The sequence below is a fragment of the Haliaeetus albicilla genome, chromosome 19 (assembly GCF_947461875.1).
Source record: "Haliaeetus albicilla chromosome 19, bHalAlb1.1, whole genome shotgun sequence".
Lineage (NCBI taxonomy): Eukaryota > Metazoa > Chordata > Aves > Accipitriformes > Accipitridae > Haliaeetus > Haliaeetus albicilla.
This window is the reverse complement of record NC_091501.1, coordinates 4,360,111-4,379,362: the sequence shown is the minus strand read 5'-3', so window position 1 is coordinate 4,379,362 and position 19,252 is coordinate 4,360,111. Positions and strand designations below refer to the sequence as shown.

At 43.6% G+C, this 19,252-nt stretch overlaps 2 protein-coding genes across 5 annotated transcripts in view; both read right to left on the bottom strand.

Annotated features, from left to right (window-relative positions):
- SYN3 (synapsin III) overlaps positions 1-6,673 on the bottom strand; it is a 260,724-nt gene extending 254,051 nt beyond the window's left edge. The window contains exons 1-2 of the mRNA XM_069807362.1: positions 6,535-6,673; positions 6,323-6,443 (exon numbers count right to left, since the gene is read on the bottom strand). The gene's annotated coding sequence lies outside the window, so the exon portion shown is untranslated. The remainder of the gene's footprint in view (positions 1-6,322; positions 6,444-6,534) is intronic.
- Positions 6,674-14,277: 7,604 nt separating this feature from the next.
- LARGE1 (LARGE xylosyl- and glucuronyltransferase 1) overlaps positions 14,278-19,252 on the bottom strand; it is a 286,503-nt gene continuing 281,528 nt past the window's right edge. For 2 of the 4 annotated variants that reach the window (XM_069807359.1, XM_069807360.1), the window contains one exon: positions 14,278-17,445. In XM_069807359.1, the coding sequence (XP_069663460.1) occupies positions 17,248-17,445 (198 nt within the window). In that variant the 3' untranslated portion in view covers positions 14,278-17,247. The remainder of the gene's footprint in view (positions 17,446-19,252) is intronic. The other 2 variants (XR_011328841.1, XR_011328842.1) reach the window with 2 other exon arrangements.

Genomic DNA, 19,252 nt, shown 5'->3' with positions numbered 1-19,252 from the left:
AAAAGTAAAGCTGTCAAGTTGTTAACTGTTGCACAAGTTTTCCTGCATTAAATGATAATAAAAAACCTGCCTGTCTATGACCATAAACTTTAGGCTATGGAAATACAGACCGGTTCATGTAGCGACAGGACCAGAGCACAGCTGAGAGAGGTGAGGAGGGCAGGAGGGCTGGTGGGCAGGGGGAGCACATGGAAGAGCAGGAGAGTGCTGGGCTTGCTGTGCCCCCAGAAAGGGTTGGGACCGAGGTGCCAAGAAGGAAGCTTGGGCAGAGCAGGGCTGGGTGGTTTCAGGAATTTCTCTATGGGTTGGATGAGTTTGCATAGCCTTGGTAGAGGCTATGCACTACTGTGAAGAGCCTGGCTCCTTCTTCTTTATAACCTCCTCCTAGACACGAGGGGGCTGTGGTTAGGTCCCCCTGAAGCCTTCCCTTCTCCGGGCTGAGCAAGCCCAGCTTCCTCATCTGCTCCTCACACAGCAAGAGCTCCAGTCCCTAACCAGTTTGCAGGCCCTCCCCTGAACTCACTCCAGTCTATCCATGTCCGGGCCCCAAACTGTATGCGGTTTTTCAGTTGCGGCTTCATGAGTGCTGTGTAGGGTGGGATAATCCCTTCCCTGGACCTTGTTGGCTGTGCTGCTCTTGATACAGCCCAGGAGGCTGGTGGCCATCCCTGCTGCCAGTGTTGTGGCTCACCAGGGCCCCCGGGGTTTTTTTCAGCATATCTGCCCCCCGGGCAGGCAGTCCCAGCCTGGGTTGCTGCGCTGGGCTCGCTCTTCCCAGCTGTGGCACTTGTTCTTGTCAAATTTCATAAGGTTTCTGTTAGCCCATGCCCTCGGCCTCTCTAGGTCCTGCTGGATGGCCAACCTGCCCACCATTGTATTGACCTGCCCAGCTGCCATCATGGATGTGCGTCTTGTCACCTCCTCCAAGACACTGATGAAGACGTTAAACAGGGCAGTGCCAGGAAAGACCCCTGCATTACTCCACTTGTTTCTGGCCTCCAGGTGAAGTACGATCCATTAACCGCTTCATTGCGCCAACCTCTCAGCAGAGGCTGGCACACAGGAGCAGGGATTTCCTACTCCCAGGTGTCTGGGGAAGACGTGGGACAAGCCCCTTACCGGTTTCCTTCCTCCCATTTCCTTAGCTTTCTCCCCAGTCTCTTCTGTACACCAAAGAGAAAGCAACCAGGCTGAAGGAACTTAATAATCCACTGGTAAAGCCTGTCTTTCCTCTGTAGAACAGCCTGGAGATGGTAACATTTAGGAACCCTTCACCCATGTCAAACACAGATTTTAGTGTAACTAACTGAGACATTTCAGTTAGTTGTTGGGGCTTTTTTAGGTTTGTTGTTTTTTTGTTTGTTTGTTTGTTTTGAGTTACTGACACATTTACAAGCCAGTCAACCTCAACCTACTTCAGATAACTCAGCTCTAAAATAGGCTAAGCCCCCCTTCCTACATCACAGGGCTCTGTGTATATGGAAGATGGATGTTCAGGGGACACTAAGTATTACAGCCTTTGGTGTAGGGCTTCGGTATTTGCGTCTCATCTTGATCCCATCTCCTGAACTCCACAGTCGGGATAGGTACAGGAATGAAAGTACCTACGAAGGCCCCACAGTACAGCCATCCTGGCAGCCAGCAGACCGCTGCTTCCTCATTTACCCTCAATCAAAGAGAACCAGAAAATTTGGCATGGCAGCCCTGCCCCAAAGGGAGGGATCCAGTCACACATTTCTCACCTCATCTCAATACATGAACATATATAGCCCTGCACCTTTCTCTTCTAGTCAAAGTCACGCAGAGATGTGACACAGGCCGAAATATTTTCCTTTTCAATAACCAAATGCTCTAGCTCCTGTGCCTTTAGCTTTGCAACAGCTTGTAAAGCAAACGGCACTGAATGCTGGAATCAGCAGTAAAATCCCATCTGATTATTTTTTTTTTTCCCCAGGAACAGCTGGGTTAAAAATCTTTGACTAACAAGTTTTCACTGCCATACTAATCACTCTTCTTAATCAAATCAATGAACCATCCAATTTAAATCTGTTTCTCATGAAACAAACATTTCAGAAAGATTCAGGTGCAATAAATAACCACCAAACTCGAGACACCGAGCTGAAAGGGGCCCCCGGCTCATGGTTCCTGCCTTTCCAGACAGCCAGAGATGTGAAGGGAGCAGTCCCCCAGCTCAGGGTGAGGGCTGTGACTGCTCCTCGCTGCCTTGGGAGGGACAGATACGCTGCCAGCCCTCTGATGGGTTTTGTTGTAGCTGAGGAGAGTAGGTGTAGTACTGCGGCAGAAGGACTTTTACAGGCTCCAGCTGAAAATTAAACATCCTGTTGTTATTTTAAGGGACATTTAACGTTAAGGTCCTATGCCTCACGCTTAACTGGAACGAGCAGAGCTGGTGGATCGTTTCTTTTGCTCGGAATAATTTATCCTCTCTGCAGGGGGAACACAACAAAATTAAGCCAGACCATGCATAGGCAGACGTTCCTGTAGCAAGGCGATTCCCAGTCAAAGAAGAAAGCTCTGATCCGCGAACCGCTTCAACGTATGGTAGCAAACACCCCTGCTATGCTGGAAAGCAAAAGCATGATGATGCTGTGTTAATGGGTTCACTGCATGGGGACATAGTGACAGAGATTTGTGCCTCTGCTCCTTCCCTCCCGAGTAAGCCTAAGGAAACCACTGAGCATCACTGAAATAAGCTCCCATTTCCCACACTCTCTGCCAGCCTGCAGCACCTCAGAGGGATGTTGTGCAAAAATCATCTCTGTGAGGGCAGTAGCACATAGAGAGCAAGGAGGAATTTGCCACGGCAGTTCTTCTCCATGTGCTTGAAGTGTCCTGTGGTTTGCAGGCTTCCAGCCTACCCACATGAAAGCACACAGCCTCACTACCTGAAGAGCCACTGCGTAACGGAAAAATACAAAGAGAAGAAAGGCTGAAGACAGTGTCACTAAAACAAGAACTGAGCTCCAAAGAGGAATGTCACTTAAGGTTTGAGAATGGGCAGTGGCGGGTTTTTTAAAAAAAATCTTAAAGGATAAATAAATAAATGCTGTCATTATGAAGTGACATTTCTGGTCTTTGAAAGCTGTCTCTGCTGTTTGATGAAGTAGTGTGGCAGCCTTCTGAGCTGTGATGCTTATTCCCCTATTAAAGTCCTTTTGGAACTGAGCTGACTGACATATGTTAGTGGAGCATCTCATGTTTGCTTTCCTTTAGCTGAGCCTTTGAGGATTGTGGTTCCTTGCAGAAGCCTCTGAAGACGTCCATATAGGACCATCTGGGTGATTCCCAAAGAGACACAAAGAACAAAACTGCTTGAGCCGCATAGGATTTCTCAGCAAGAGATTGCTGGCAAGACTGAAATGTAAAGGATCCCCCCAGCCTTCAGCCAAAGGAGACCACCACACTTTCCCACCTCTGCCCCCCGAGACACAGCCACACTGAGCAGCCTGCCAAGTGCTGCTAAAAAACCCCTAACTGCCTTAACATGGACAACTTGTAAAGTCCTTGCAACTAATGTTTCATGCATGCCAGGAGGCACGTACCCTATTTAGGGAAATATGATATTAATCAAAGAATTAGTTACAGGATATTAAACTTGCTGAGGTGCTGTTATCAAATATGTAAGGCAAACAACATTCTGGGTAATTAACAGCCATCTATGATAAGCCTGCAATCTGAGCAAGGGGTTTGTCTGTGAGTCTCTGGGTGTTGCTTTCTTCGTTCCTTAAAGCTTCCTAATGGTTTGTTCAGGTAACCATCATGGACAAGCCTGACTTTACAAACTTCCCCTGGATTATTACAAAACAACACATCAGTAAGATGTAGCAGCAGTAAAGATCTCCCGATTTCTTTACCACAAACCTAAGTAAAGGTTTCCCACTTGCTGCAAACATTGCTCAAGCTGAGCAGGTAATGAGCAGCACTGAGAGAGTTTAATCAGCTGAAGAAGGGACAAGGACTTGGGTCTCTCCAGGAGCACGGCTGAGACTAACAGGGTGGTAACAGGTTGGCTTCTCCCTGAAAACAACATGAAAGAGCTATTCTCAGCACGAAATACATGGGAGTCCTCAAGTGAAAGAATAATCCAAGGGCACGATAAAGGAAAGGCAACTGTATATGGATGTCTCACACTTGCCTATGCAGTTCAGGAAAGAGGAGCAATTGCTTCTAAGAACTGTTATTATGCCCTGAAGCAGAGGATGAATTGAACCCATTAGAGTTGTTCATCTTTCTCCCTGGTGGCCACTTCAAAATACTGGCTTTTGTTTAAAAAAATGCATTCAGCACTTATAATTGCAAAATTAACCTTCAAAATCAGAACCCAATATAAATGAAGATGCTGTATCAGCAAAAGCCCGAAATGAGAGCTCTGAGAGGTTGCTGCCATTTACCACCTGAAATTGCCAGCTCTGTAGCCAAACTGGGGGGTGAACGTTAGCAAAATGCTATTTCTCTCCTGGTATACAAAAGCTATTTAGTGATCAGCTGATGCTACAGGTTTCACCACAGGCAGTATTCAGGTTAGTACAACTGCCACCCCCTTTTTGGCTTTGCTATGAATATGCTACACTTTTATTCATGTTCAAATACAAAATTACCAAGACTAAAGTTGTCAGAATCTCCCAGTGCTTGGGCTATGAAATCCAAATTTTGACACGTGAATTAGATTTTGATTTTTCTTTTCCCCACAGACACTGGGTACCTTACAACTACATAGACAATACAGGGCATGTGATTCATACTACGGTCATGCCAGAGTTATTCTTCAGGTATAATTTGGGCAGGGGGAGAAAGGAGGGAAATGTTAGACTGTGCTTTTGTGTGGTAGGAGAGTGAAGAAACGGTAGCCAGATTTGGCCTGTGGAAATCTGAGACAGAAACTCAAGTGGCAAACTAGGGAGATAAATAACCCTCTTTTATGGCATTTTAATGGCTAAATCTGTGGCAGAACTCTCATCAATATCCCCAGCCTAACACCTGGCTCTTGAGCTGCATAACATACCCCGAGGCAGCAAACACACACATCCCACATCTGCCCGTATGATTCGGTCACTAGGTAACTCTTCTTTTAAAGCAGCTTGAAGGTGAGTGTGGTTACACAAAGACCACTGGGAATCACGCAGAGAGCCTGGAGGAGAGTTGGTACAGAAGTGGGTAATGCTTTATCGCTACTTCAGTCTTGGGACCTCAGCTTGCCACCTTTTGATGAAACATAACTTCTGACCCCAGTGTAAACACCTTGTAATCTGCCCTATTGCATCTGTCCTGGAGCATTAATATTTGACATAAATCCTAAAGGAAGCTCTGTTCTTTACAACTGATTTGTCAGAGGTGGATGGATAGGAAGGGTTGTGGGTAATATGGAAATGGCATAGGCAGAGGATCCCTTCTGGGAGCCTGACTATTGAAAATCAGCTGCTATTTACACAGTTAATGCCATTCACTTCTTGCACCTGCTCAATCATTCATTTCCCAGTGCAAGCCAGCTTTGCCTTGCTGCAAAGTCAGGGAATTTAAGGGAGTTACACCTGCAGGTTTTCTCTTTCTTTCCAACGATTGCAGAGTTCAGCTTATAAAACTCCCACTTGTACATTTCCAGCCCTTCATCTTCCTTTTCTGTGGATTCTTTTTCTACCTATTTATATGTATATATACCTTTCTAAGTATTTATATTTCTGATAATGAATCCAAAGCTCTCTCTAACTCTTGTTGGACTCCCAGCCTGCTCCTGCACCACACAAAATCCATTTGATTCTGTAGTTGTCTGAAAAACAAGAAATTCAGCTACCTTCCCAACTTAAGCTAGTTTTTGTTCATATTCTATTCAATCTTTGGGAGAGGCCCCATGCCTTACATCCAGGGATATCCTATTCTTTATGATGTCCCTACAAATGTAAATTCTGTGCTGTCAGCCCCAGCAAACACACTTTCATAGGAGATTGCACTTTGAATTTTGGTTAACGCCCCCACAAACAAACCACAAAGGATTATGCAGCTGAGCTGTCTTCTCCTTTCTCAATAATGAAGTTCTGCAGAGAAGTCTCAGGCCATCAAGTAGGAAGGGAGAAAGCTGTACTCCTGTGGTTCTACTTATTAGTGCTAAAGGATGTACCAGCTGTGAGATTATGGGAGGTGCAATTGCAGCTCTGAGCACCTGAAAAAACCTATCAGCGAGGGTTAATTAATACAAAAGTGAAGGCTTCTGGTTTTTGTATAGTTTTTTCTATTATCAAGAGAAGGACTCCTATACAGTGGAAAATCCACGCTTCCACCTAGCAGATAAAGCATTTGCAATACTAACCTGTGAGCTGGATTTGCTTCCATGGTGGTGGTGAGGTGTCATTCACTGTAGAGTATCCATCTGCTTGTTGTCATACTTAAATACGAACTGAATGAACTCCCCCCATCTGCCAAAGTCTTGTCTTCGATTACAGAAAGAAAACAGCAGGAAGGAGGTCAAGGTCAAGTAAAGCAGATAAACATATGATTAACTCTGAGCAGATAATGACTCACCTGTCTTCAGTGGGAACAGCCTGGTACTGATGTGTCTGGTTGAACCAGGGTTGGAGGAACAAACCAGATTAAAGGGAATGACAATGCAAAATTTAAAAGTAATAAAAAGCTTAAAGATGAAAACAAAACAGTCCATGACCTCTTTTTTTTTTATTTCCATCTGAAGAAACAACAGCCGGTAGGCTCCTGAAACCAGCACATGTCAAGTCAGACACTGGAAAGGAATTGAGAGGATTATTTCACAATTTTATTGCACGACTGAAAATTAACCTTTTTTTTTTTTTAAATATTTACAAGCCATTTATTTTGCACACACAATCTAAACAGCATTTTCCCCCATAAAAGTGTCACCTAGAAAACTTACACATGGACTGAAGCATACATGTAAACTATGTGGTTTGTGTTAAACGCACGTTGCCTCAGTCTAACCCTGGAGGGGGACGCGCTTGGGAGATGGGGCAGCAGAAGGAAAGAAGACAGATTTTTCTTTTTTCTTTCCTGAAATGTTACTTAAGAAACTTCCCCAACATGGAGAGAGAAACAAAAGAGTTCAGTATTAGTTCAAGCAGAAGGCCAGCCAGTCAGGTAATGTACTGACAGGGTGGTGAGTTAAAGATTCAAACCCCTCCGGTGCCACAAGTCTTGCAAGATAATTACAAGCCTTGTTTCATGCATGGCTCACCCAAAAAGTCACGACATCCCAATTTTCCCCTGGAGAATGTAGAATCACCTTGGTCATGACAGAAAAGGAGCGAGGTTTGAGTCTTAAGAAGAAACAGACGTGAAAGGCTGTTGTTGGGTGGTTTTTTTTTTTCCTTCCTTCTCACAGATTTCTTACCTGCACTTTTGGAAAAGTGCTGGCTGACACATTGCAAATGCTGCCCCTGCTCTCGGCAGAGCTGCACAGTGATAATACAGTGCAACGAACGTTGCACAAGTTGACCAGCAATGCCGGGGTAATATTTTAACTACCATTATGAAGCCCACAGCTTTGTGCTTGAGTGCTTTCTGGGCTGCTAGCATAAGCTGTCTGTCACAACGTGTATCACAGTCTCTCGAGTCCACAAATCACTCCCTCCCATGGCTGATCCACCCACACTTTTTCCATCATATAGATTGTTGTTTTCAAGTTTGTCAGCTAATATTGAGTATACGGCCTTGTAGCACTTACTGCTTAGTTTCCCGGGGATTTTGACACCTGCAATCTTAAATGAGTAGGTGGTAGCTCTAAAACTGATGCTCACTGGCTCAGATTTGCCCCACGTTACTTTGGGCAGATGTACACCTGAGGCACCTGCGTGGGGACCATCAGCACCGTAACCTTTTCTGCTAGTCAGAGAGCAAAGGGTGATGAACAGAAATGCCCTCTGCAGAAGTCCAGCTCGCTCCATTGACTATCAAAGGAAACTAAGGGGGAAACTAAGGACCCAATGCCGTGGGTCTCAGACAGCCGCCAAGTTGCACGGGCTGAAGCTGGGCCCGACTGCTTCCAGCTGGGCACTTAAAAACCTAGGGATTCTGGCATTGCAAGGTACATTTGGTGTTTAGATTGCTTTGGTGCTACCTTTCTTCAGGTATTGGACCCTCTGCTGTAGGGTGGAGAAACAGAGAAAGCGATGCCAACATGATCTATAGCGAGTTTGGAAGGAAAGGGAATGTTTATAGACTCGTTATGCTAGTTAGTGCTTGTCCATTGGGAACCATGCTACTGGGACACGGCTTTGTGAAAGGCAATTCAAATGCATAGGAAAACTGAAACCTATGGCCTCGGACCAAAGGATCTCTGTCAAGTCTTCTAAAGTCATTTTTTCTTCCAGAGCCACACATAACCACCATTGACATCTTATGCATGGCTACCAACTTGTAGTAATGTGTCAGGTCCTAAGGAACGATCGTGTTTTGGCATTGACGGTATTGAAGGCCTAAGTCTCTCCCTCTCCTCTCGCCCAGCAGCCCAAGTATTTGTTTTTCTCTTTTTTTTTTTGAAATGAGTTCTTGCTGGTTTAAAGGAGTCAGCAATGGAGAGATGTCTTTTTCTATGTAATAATTACAACCAGACCCCAGCACTGTGGAAACTGTCTATACTGTCTTTAAAATACCTGCCAACACCTACCTAAGGCTAGTATGAACATGGATTTAGGGGTGCAGCAGATTGGGAATGTGCAGAGAAAGTGGAAAACCTGAGAATGGGCTGGCTGAAGAAGGATCCTGAAATTGAGCCCTACAGAAATAGTAGATAATTTGTAAATTGTAGAAACTTGTGCTAAAACTTATGGCTTGAGTAGGTTACTCATCAGTAAATGCTGCTGATTTCAGCCCCACTGGATTACTTGCAATGACTCTCTTCCTTTCAAAACAATATTTTTCTGGAAGATACAGGGGTGTAGTGGACAGAAAAGTTTGAACGCTATGGATATGCTAAGAATAAAACAAAGCCTAGTGATCCCATTCTTACAGCTTCAAATTGCTGAATTTTCTCTCAGGTATAGGCTTGAAAATTAAAATTGGACACCCCCCCCCGCCCCCCGCAGAATAAATTTCTGTGGAGGGCCAGGTGCCGTGCCAGAAACACTGCTTTAGCAATGAACTCACGCAGTGGTCTAGCACAAGTCAGTAGTCTTTCATACTTACTGGAAGAGACACTGCTAAGATAGAAATAAAACCTATGATAGCACAGAGGAAAGAAAAATCCCCCAGGCTACAGGAAACGCTCTCTCTGCACGAAAGTGGTGTTGCAGACATCTCGCCCACCCCTCAGTACTATTCTTCACCCCAGACAATGCTGTAATGTTTGCAAGTCTGATTAATGCAGAAGAAAGCTGTATCAGCTTAAGAAAATAAAGTTTTGCCAACTGTTAATTTCACATCTGAAAATGGAAATGAAAGCAACAAAAATTATAAAACATGTGTGATCTGATTCAGAGTTGTTTTTATTACATACACTTGTTTTTGCTCTATGAAGTGTAATCAGAAAGAAGATGACCATGCCTGTATTTGCTGCGCTCATGACAAAAGCTGGCAGGTTAACTTGGTGGATATTTTGCATTGATCAATCTCCATGAATGTTAATCCTTGTGGGTCCTTACAGAACCCATTGCTTTTTTTTTTTGGATTGCCTTTGCTGTTCTTTGAATAAACCCTGACAGTGAAAAGCGAAAGATGTAAACTCTCCATGAGCCATTTGAACCCGTATGGCAATATTTATGGATGTTATGGACAGAAAGCATCATTTCGTTTATCTGTCCACTCACTTATCAACACAGACAGCAGAAGCTTACTGCCCAGCCTGCACACCGAGCCTCAGGCCAGCTAGATTAACTGGTGCTAACACAATTAGTAAACACGGGGCAAGGTGTTGAGGGAAAATACACGTATCTCTTGTTCTCATTCCGAACCAGCAAACTGCTGAGTCCCATCTCTTCCTAACCCCAAGGGGCCTCTGTCACTCACGGTGAGTATACATCTAAAATGCAGAAAAGCTCAGCAAAGTCTATCATCAGAATAATAGGTTTTGTACTGAACCCACTATTGCCATCTAAAAAAACTCAAAGCAGACAGCAGTGTGGCTTCCTTCCTGCTGCTGGTTGTTAGTTCCGACTGGATGAGTTCATGGATCAATCAGCATTGGATAGCTTTTCCTGTCCTTATAGCATCGCTGGAGAGCACCGCTGGAACAACAGATCCACAGGCAGATCAAAAGAGGAAATTCTACGCACCTCGCCAGCTCCAGCTTTGCCCCAACCATTGACCTCAGGGCTGACAATTTAAAAAAGGCTGGGTAGTCAGACTCCTACTGTCATCAAGCTGCTACTATCTTTTTTTTTTTTTTCTTATGAGCACCAAAGGAGCAATGTGGGAATCCAAGGAACTGAAACAAATTAAACACCTTTGAGCTGATAATGGTTTAATCTCAGTGCTGACTTCTATGAATTTTACAACCCACAGAATTTACTACAGGTGGGCCACATTGGCCGATGTTGGATAAGAAATGCCACAGATCCAGAAAGAGCTTAGTCCAACCCACAGATCCTACGAACAGATCATCTGAGGGACCTCAGAATGATTTTACCTTCCTCATTCCTCTGGAAATTTGGCTACTTAAAACAAACCCTCGTGGCCCTCCCCCTCAATTATTTACTCCGTCTTTTCACTGCTTACCTGACAGACTGCCGATAGCCTTTAGAGTGCTCCCAGAGACAGAACAGACATGCCTGGACAGAGCTGGGATTCATCACTCTTGCATGTTCAGCTGTTAGCATTCATAGGTTGGGGGTGAGTGCTACAAGGCCTCCGAGTGTGTAATTTCGAACAGCTCCGTAGGATCCCTCCACACAAGAAAAGCCTGTAGAACAGAACTGCAGGCGTTCTGCTCAGAAAGCCTGAGAGCGTGGGGGATAATTGATTTTCCTAAATCACAGTTTAAACCTATCCTTTGGAAAAAAAAAGAAAAAAAAAGTCTGGCTTTGCTCAGAATCAAGGCAGCTATCATATTATGAAAAGCTCAATGAGAGCAAAAGTAAAAAGAAGTATCACCCAGCTGCTTCATTCCCTGAGTACCATCCACCCTGTGCATAGAATGAAAGGAGAGTCCTCTAAAAAAACCCAGAAAAGGATTGTGTAGAGACTATGTCCTATATGTATGTGCCGGGGGGCAGAAAGAAGTTGTATGAGCAAATCACCAGCTCCACCAGCAACTTGAAATTTCAGATCCTCTAACTTTCACATGACTCATTTTGCAGCCTTAGCAGGAGTCTTGTGATATAATGGTTAACGTTGAAAACTCACACATCCATTGTCTGAGAATTATGTTACTATAATACTGAGGAACAGGCTTAGCTTGGCTTGAATTGCTTGGCCTCATGTGTTTGGGGACCTCTTCTTGAATATATTTGGTGAGAGTGGTGTCTACACGCCTGATCGGAGAATTACCCCCAGGTCAAAACTATTTCTTTCGGATTGAAATCTTGTATCTCATGGCAATAGACCATGGAGCTCAAATGCAGCCTTTGTCACCTGCACAGTGACTTCCCATGAATCCATGTTGCAGAGGTTTAGGACATTTTAACCCTACAGAAGCAGTAATTAGCTGGGAGACAGGAAGCTGTTATCCTATGAGGGGAAACTACAGCACAGAATGACAGAACAGATACTAAGCTCTTAGTCCGGGTTTCAGATCTTTTGCATCCTGACACCCTCAATGAGCTAACACTTCCACTGCAGTACCCATTAACATGTCTGGACAAATACATTCATATGATCCATCACACAAATAAGTATTTGGCTGGCTTTCTAATTCCCAGATTATTTTTTCAACTGATCATAACAATTCTACTCTGCAGAGCAAACAGACCCCAAACCCCAAGTTGTCGTAAGAGGAAAATGTTCCGGCCAACCGACACGTACATAGTTCCTTTTGAAATTCTCAAGGACTTTGTGTCTTGTTTTGGGGATGTGTAACTACTGATGAAAACAAATTCCTATAAAAGCAAAGTATTTCTAAATCCAAATTTGTAAGCATTTCCTGAGCCATAATTTGCTGTGCACAGCCAGAAGCTTTTCAAAACTTAATTTTATATTGTGAACCAAAGTAACAATCTTCAAACAATCCCCAATTCACCTAAGTGTTTGGATGTAAACACACCGTCTAAATATACATTATGAATTACTACTGTAAAAATGACTTCATTTTGCTATCAATGCTTCTGCATTCTCAATACTGCAGTGGAAATACTAGGTTATTGGCTTCATTGTCTACTAGTGACTTCTTTGTTCCAGTCTCACTTACTGGAGTTGCAGAAACTTAGCCGCTTTCTTTTCCTAAAATTGAAATATTTTTTGAGCTAACAATGATTGATTCTTTTTTTAGCACTCTCACCATCTAATGTATTAGACCTTGTTGAAATTCATAAATAATGATGCTCACCCCACTTGCTGAGCTTGCTGTGTTCTCCTGTTGCTGCACTGAAACCTGAAGAACACCCGTACAGTATCTGGCAGAATAGGAAGGAATGTCTGTGCAATGCCTAAGAGTAATATCTCTGCTGATTTGCCAGGACTCCCAGTGCTGCTGGTCATTAATCTTTCTCAGCCAAAACCAGATGGGGCTATTAGGCAGGCTGGAGTAATGGGGGAAACTGGCAAGATACAGAAGGGAATGCATTACCTTCTGGATAGAACTGCATGTAAAAATGAGAACATTAAAAATGTATTTTTCATATTTAATTGGACGATGTACGATTATACCTACCAGAAAATAATGCGCAATGTGTTTTGTGCAGGGCATTTATAATACTGTTCAGCTGTGCTAGGGCCTTATTTTCCCCTGCAGAGAGAAACAGTAGCTACAATTCTGACAAGGTTTTTGTGCTTTTCCCTCTAACACAGGGCTTACTCTGCTGCAACAGCTACTGCAAATAACACTACGAAGTGCCTCCGCTTGTTGCAGTAAAAGGAAAATGCAGTTTATGATTTACATACAAACCACATGAAGACTACCAGGTAAAAAATCAGTACGTTAGGAATAATGTGAGCGAATGTGATATTCAGTCTAACAAAAGTGATGGAACTGCAGGTACAGCTGCTGATTCCTTTATGTCACAGAGACCAAGATAATGATTACAAATAGAAAAAAATTGCAAATTATGAACTGGAACCAGATTGCTCACATAGGAAACTAGCAAGGCTGGAAGGAATTACTAAAAGTAGGACTTGGGGAAAAATCTGATAGATACTAAGGACTACCTGGGATAAACAAAGACATTTTCTAGGTCTGCCAGGTAGGCAAATAGTAGATGACCCTTAGCCAGAAAATGATAGCATGGAAACTACAGCCAAACATTTCGAGGTGTATACTGTGACAGCAGAGAGAAATCATGGAAACGTATTAGAAGGTTACAATAAGGCATTAAATAAAGGGAAGTGCTTTGCCCAAAACTTAAACTTGCAAAGCCTGTTATATCAAAGGGAGAAGCATGAAAACAAAAATAGGAGGATTGGGTGCCAGCCAGCAGATTATTATTTGGAATAATAATTATGTCTGAAATGTGGTGGGATGTCAGAGCGTGCTGGGAAACACACAGTTCAGGCTCTGGGACTGAAAAGTTTGCAGTGACTCTTGTGTCAATGTTTTGGAGTGGAGGGGGGAAAGGGAGACACAGAACAAAATGTGTCAAGATAAGAGCCCAAATTAGAAGAACAAAAGAATTTTGTAACATTTTATTTCTGATCCCTTGACTAGGAAAAGGTTAGCATTCAGGAAGGTTTAAAGAGGAAAACAGAAACCCTCAAAACCTAGTAGGCTGATATTTGATATAAAAATTTAAAAACAACCCCCCCTTAAAGAATCAGTGGCCCTAAATAAAAAGAAAAGAAAAACCTGAAATCCTGAGATTAAAAATGGAAAGGGCTTATAAATAGCTATGGAGTATGGTATCCCTTTAGATAAATGGCAGACAAGGACAAGGAAATGCTGGTATGACTAACTTGGAAATTTTAGAAGTGATTCAGGCCAAATAGGAACCCTTCAGAGAATAGAAATCAAAACTTTGTAAAGCCAAAAGGAAGGTATGTAATAGTTAAGATGGAGTTTGAGCAAGCTAAGAGGGAATCTGAAGAGCAAAAAAGGGTAGGAAGTTAAAACTGAAAATACACATTTGCTCAGTATCCCAAAAGCAGAAAACCGGAGATAACCGGTAGGCCACCCCAAACAATAAGTAGAAGAAACAATTAAAGACAATAAGGACATTGCCAAGAATCTAAATTATTTATTTGCATCAGTCTTCACTAGAGAGGGTGCTGGCATGATACCTAAATGAGAGACTCACACTTTCCAAATATCAAAGATAAGGAGAGGTCATAGACTGAAGACTCAAGAGAGAAATTGGTGGAACAAATCAATAAATCAAAGGCATTAAGTCACCAGGTTTATCTGATATTTCCTGAAGATTTCAGGAGAAAACTGAGAATTAAGTAACAAAGTTGCCAGCAAATACCTACTACAGCAGAGGACTGGAAGACAGTGTTACAACTGAGTTGGGGATTTTTGTTGTTGTTGGTTTTTTCAGCGTGTTGGAGGAGCCCTGGCAGTTACAGATAGATATGTAATCCTAATTTGCTATCATGTAAATTGGCTGAAATGTGTTAAAAAAACCCAAGTCCCACACCTCCCAAATTATGAAGCACATCATAGACAAACATGACATGACAGATACAAATCAGTACAGTGTCTATAAGGGAAAAAAAAGGGGCTCTTTGAACCTACCACCAATCTTTGAGCTGGTTACACCAGCCAGCACACCTAAGCCTACCCAGGAGGTCCCACGACTTGCTGTACAGACAGGCAAGCAGCTAACAATTACCTCCCTGCTCCCCCATCCACATCTCATGACCACTGAGGACAGAATCACGTTCATGTGGATAATGGCACATCCAAACAATGTACAGGTCCATGCTACAGGTTATGCTGCTGCAGGGCAATCCAGTCCATCCTTGGGCAACATTGTTAAGCCAAGGAGAAATGTACATCTGGAAATAAAGTTTGTAATATATATGAAACATAATGGTGGCCACACTGAAGCTCTGACTGGGGATTTTATGTAGGTACAACCAGTGGTAGCCTCTCTTAGGATCAGCTTTTGGTATCTTTCTGCACATTAGCTAATCAACAGGACTCTGTGCTGCAGGGTTCTTCTCATTCTCAATATGCAGAGTGACCTGGGCCCTTAATGGTGAGTAATACGGGACTTGGGGAGTTAAGATTTTGGGTTTTTTAAAAGAATGTATCTTAGCCAGGAATGAGCACTCATTTCACTTCTTCCCAGCTCTTCCCAGCTTTTTATGTAAATCTTTACATAAAGCCATTAAGAACAGAAGAAAAGTACTTTGGAAAATTATGTGGTGATGTATTCTTATGCAGCCAACACTCCCAGGGGAACAAGTGAAAATTACACATAGCCTCCCGCCCCTTTTTATTTCTTGTCAAAGATGTTGCCTTTTTTGGCTTTTCTTATATATACACAGCATGATGAACTGATATTTGTAGTTTAAATGTCTGGTTTAACCGCGTGGTTTCCACCGTAACAGAAAGCTCTCACGAAATGTCAGGTTAGAAATAAAACCAAGCTCTAGAGGGATGAGGTGGGGAGGAAAGTAGAAGGTCCAGTGGCTGAAAAACAAAATGGAAAAGAAGTGAGCAGAACAGAATGTGGATCCGTTTCCCAACTCAGGCAGTGGTATCGGTACGTGTGGTTGTATGGGGATCTGGGGCAGGGAGACAGACGCATTTCTCACTGAGTTGTTTCTGCTTTCTCTACTAACATTGCAACAGAAATTACAAATAGCCCTGCAAAGGGTAGTGCATTAAACCTCATCTCTTCATCCCATGTAAACACAACATTAATACTGAAGAATAAAGAAAATGGTAAAAAGTCCAGTGTCTTGTTTTCTGCATTTTGCTTGTTAGGTTTCCTGTCCGCCCTCCAGCATACTCCTGTGTGTACCGAAGTTGTGAACTTGACCAGCCCACGTCCAAGCAAACACTCACACTCAGATTCCCAACACATTCTTTTCTCCCCCTCGAATGGGGAGTTTATTCCTAACGGTTCTGCTCCTCTTAATTATAAACTCCTTTAACGAAGTAGTTCTGAGACCTTGCAGCAGGCAGCAGGAGAGCACCAAGGCTGCTAGTTGCCATGTTTATATTCCCTGTTCAGCAAAGAAGTCCATTTAAAGCCCAAGGCCCAAAGCCTTCACGGATGGGCATGCACCGAAATGAGCCTACAAATCAATATCCCCCCGCACAATGTGCCTTATAGGCAAAATCCAATTCCTGCCTAAAAAAGATAAAGAGTTACAGCCAGGCCCTTTATTTTATGAGACACACACGAACAAGTTGCTCTGGTGAAAACAGACCTTACACTGATAAATTTTGTTCACTTTCCGGCAGAGCTACTGATCTTCTTTACTGGACCACCAGAACTGAAGATGGGAAAGAAACACGAGGGAGACGTTTCCTTGGCAAGGAAAGGAGCAGCACTTAGGACTGGGGAAAAGGCAGGGTGGGGCACAGGGGATTTTCCTGATAAAACAACTAATTTGAGAATAAAAGACCAACCGATATCATGTATACACCTAAACCAGTAACACACCTTCTCTGGAGCGCAGTATTGTGAAAGCATCCCCTTCGTTTTCAAGGCTAATTCAGACCTTTGGCTCATCCTGCATTAACAAGGTCATCCATGTTAACAGGGCCCCTGTGAAAGTTCACAGGGGAAAGTTCCCTTTTAGAGTAGTGCAGATTTGAAATTCACAGGACAGCGACCCGAAGATCTTCCTTTACAGATAAAAAGCATGTCAAATTATTAAATAGCAACGTGAAATCCTATATTCTGAAGGTCTGTCCTTGCTCTGCAGTTAAGAGAGCAGAGTGCATTCCCAGCCCCTGCCCAGTCCCCACCTCCGGCAGCACGGTGGGCTCGTGGCCGGCCCCTCGCTGACACCTCACGAATGCTAAAGCTGAAAGGCCTGGGGTAGTCGGGGAAGGGACGAATGAGCATAGTCCGAAGACATGTCACTTCGAATTTCTACGGTTAGAACTGCCGAGTATGGTATAAAAACAGAAAGTATTTCTCAGTTCCAAGTTTGAAGACCGGACCCCAAACGTTGAGCGACTCCTCCCTCCAGCGTCCCCGTTTCCCGCACACGGGCTCCGTTGTGCTAGCTGTTGTTCTCCGCCGTGAGATATTTGAGGGCTGCGAAGCCGTAGTGGCGCGACATATCCTGCTGGAACTCCTCCTTCAGGGTCTTGAGACAGATGCGGTATTGCTTGTTGGAGCGAAACTTGGTGATGTCGAAGCTGGGGGCGTGCGGCATGTGGATCATGTAGGCGTTGGGCAGCACCGTGAACTCGTACTCCTGGGGGAGAAAGACACCGGCTGTGAGGGGGGGTCCTGAGCCCTCTTGCAATGCACGTCTCTCGTACCTCCGCAATCAAACATCCTCCATCAAGTGACAGTGCAGCGTGGGCCTCGGAAGCAACAAACCCACACAGATATGCCAAATAAGCCTTCTGGTTTTTTAAAGTTGCTTTTTCCTGGTTTTATGAAAGATCAACTTTCTCTTTTAAAATGTTTTACTCCATATAAGCCAAATGATGGGGCAACAGTACAAAGGGCATGCCCGGAGCCATGTCTGCAGTGCAGATTTTGCGGTAGTGTGCTTGCAACCAACACAGCTGTGACTGCACACGGCATGAGTCTCAAGTGTCCATGTAAAAGCATGGTTTTGCCCATACAATTTATCTGGCTTGGGATGCTGCAATAAGCTAATTTACAAAGGCATACACTGCAACACACATGTTGCTTTGCCTGTGTACTAAGATACAGTGACAAAACTGTCCAGAACTATTTATAAACCTGAAATAAGGGGAGACTATGATATCTTTTATAGGCAATGTGTGAAAATGGACCTGCTAAATCCATAGGCTTTGAGAAGGTTTTGCGCAAATTAAGTTCTCCTTCACAAAGTATGAGATACTGCCTAATTCCCCCGCTCCTCTAAAGCTACTTCAAGAATTCTCTTTATTTATGTCTGAACAAGTTCTTTGACAATTTTTGTTGTTAAAAAATGATGGTTCATTTAAGTCTCGATTATTCCTGTTAGATTTGTTCCATTTTTATAATTAAATACATGATCGTTAGAGCAAAGCTAGACAAAGACTGCTTCTTAGACAAGGATGTCTAAGAAGTAGGATGTGCAAGAACCAGATAACTGCTCCTGCAAGGAATTGGGCAGAAAAGAGATGTGAACCACCCTAACTGCCCAGACACTATCTCTTTTTTCATAAGAAATTTCAAAAAATATGACTTGTATGGGATGCAAATGACAAAGAAACTTCAAAGACTCCACAGGCAAATTTCCTGTTGTCCTCACACAGTTTCTGTTTACAACTGTTGCTGTATTGACTCATTAACCATCTCTGCAGAAGACAGTGGGCAGGGAAGGAATAGCCCCAGAGCATGCTGGCTTTATAAGAAATGGTGCACAACTTCCCCTGCTTTGCAAAGTCCAGTTACTTGTAGATTTAGGAGTCTGTGCAAAGACACAGAGTATCTGCAGCACAGAGGCAGAGTATTCCAAACACATTTTGTTAGGGAAAGTGATTTATGGGAGAGAACACGCTTGTGCCAATAAACATCAGTGTTTCACCTATAAATCCCTCCTCACTTAACAAAATATGATCAGCCTGGAAAAGACTGAAAATTGCTGGGTTACGATGCTACCAGAAACCAAGTGTTTGAGCAACACAGCCCCAAATGAAACCCAAACGAATGCAAAGAAATGAGCGGAACGCAATGTGGATCCATTTCCCAGCTCAGGCAGTGGTATTGGTCAGCTCAAAGCATAGCTACGGCTGCAGCGCTGTCCCAGAGACACCTATGAAACAGCAGTACGTGTTGGACAGCTAGGTGCAGATGCAGCTGTATGGCTGCTCCTTTCTCGTTCTGGGAACGCCTGTTCCCTGCCAGACAGTGCTAAAGTGGTAAATCTTTGTGCCAGATTACAATGCTGTCATACATGGGAATGGGCCCCTCTGAGCTTCTGTTTAGGGTGACAAATGTACAGCAAGAGCAAAATAAACTGATGCTCACAGGCAGAACTCATTTAGCTGGAAGAGACTTAGAACTAATGGGGAACCAAATGCGAAAACAAAGGCTGGCAT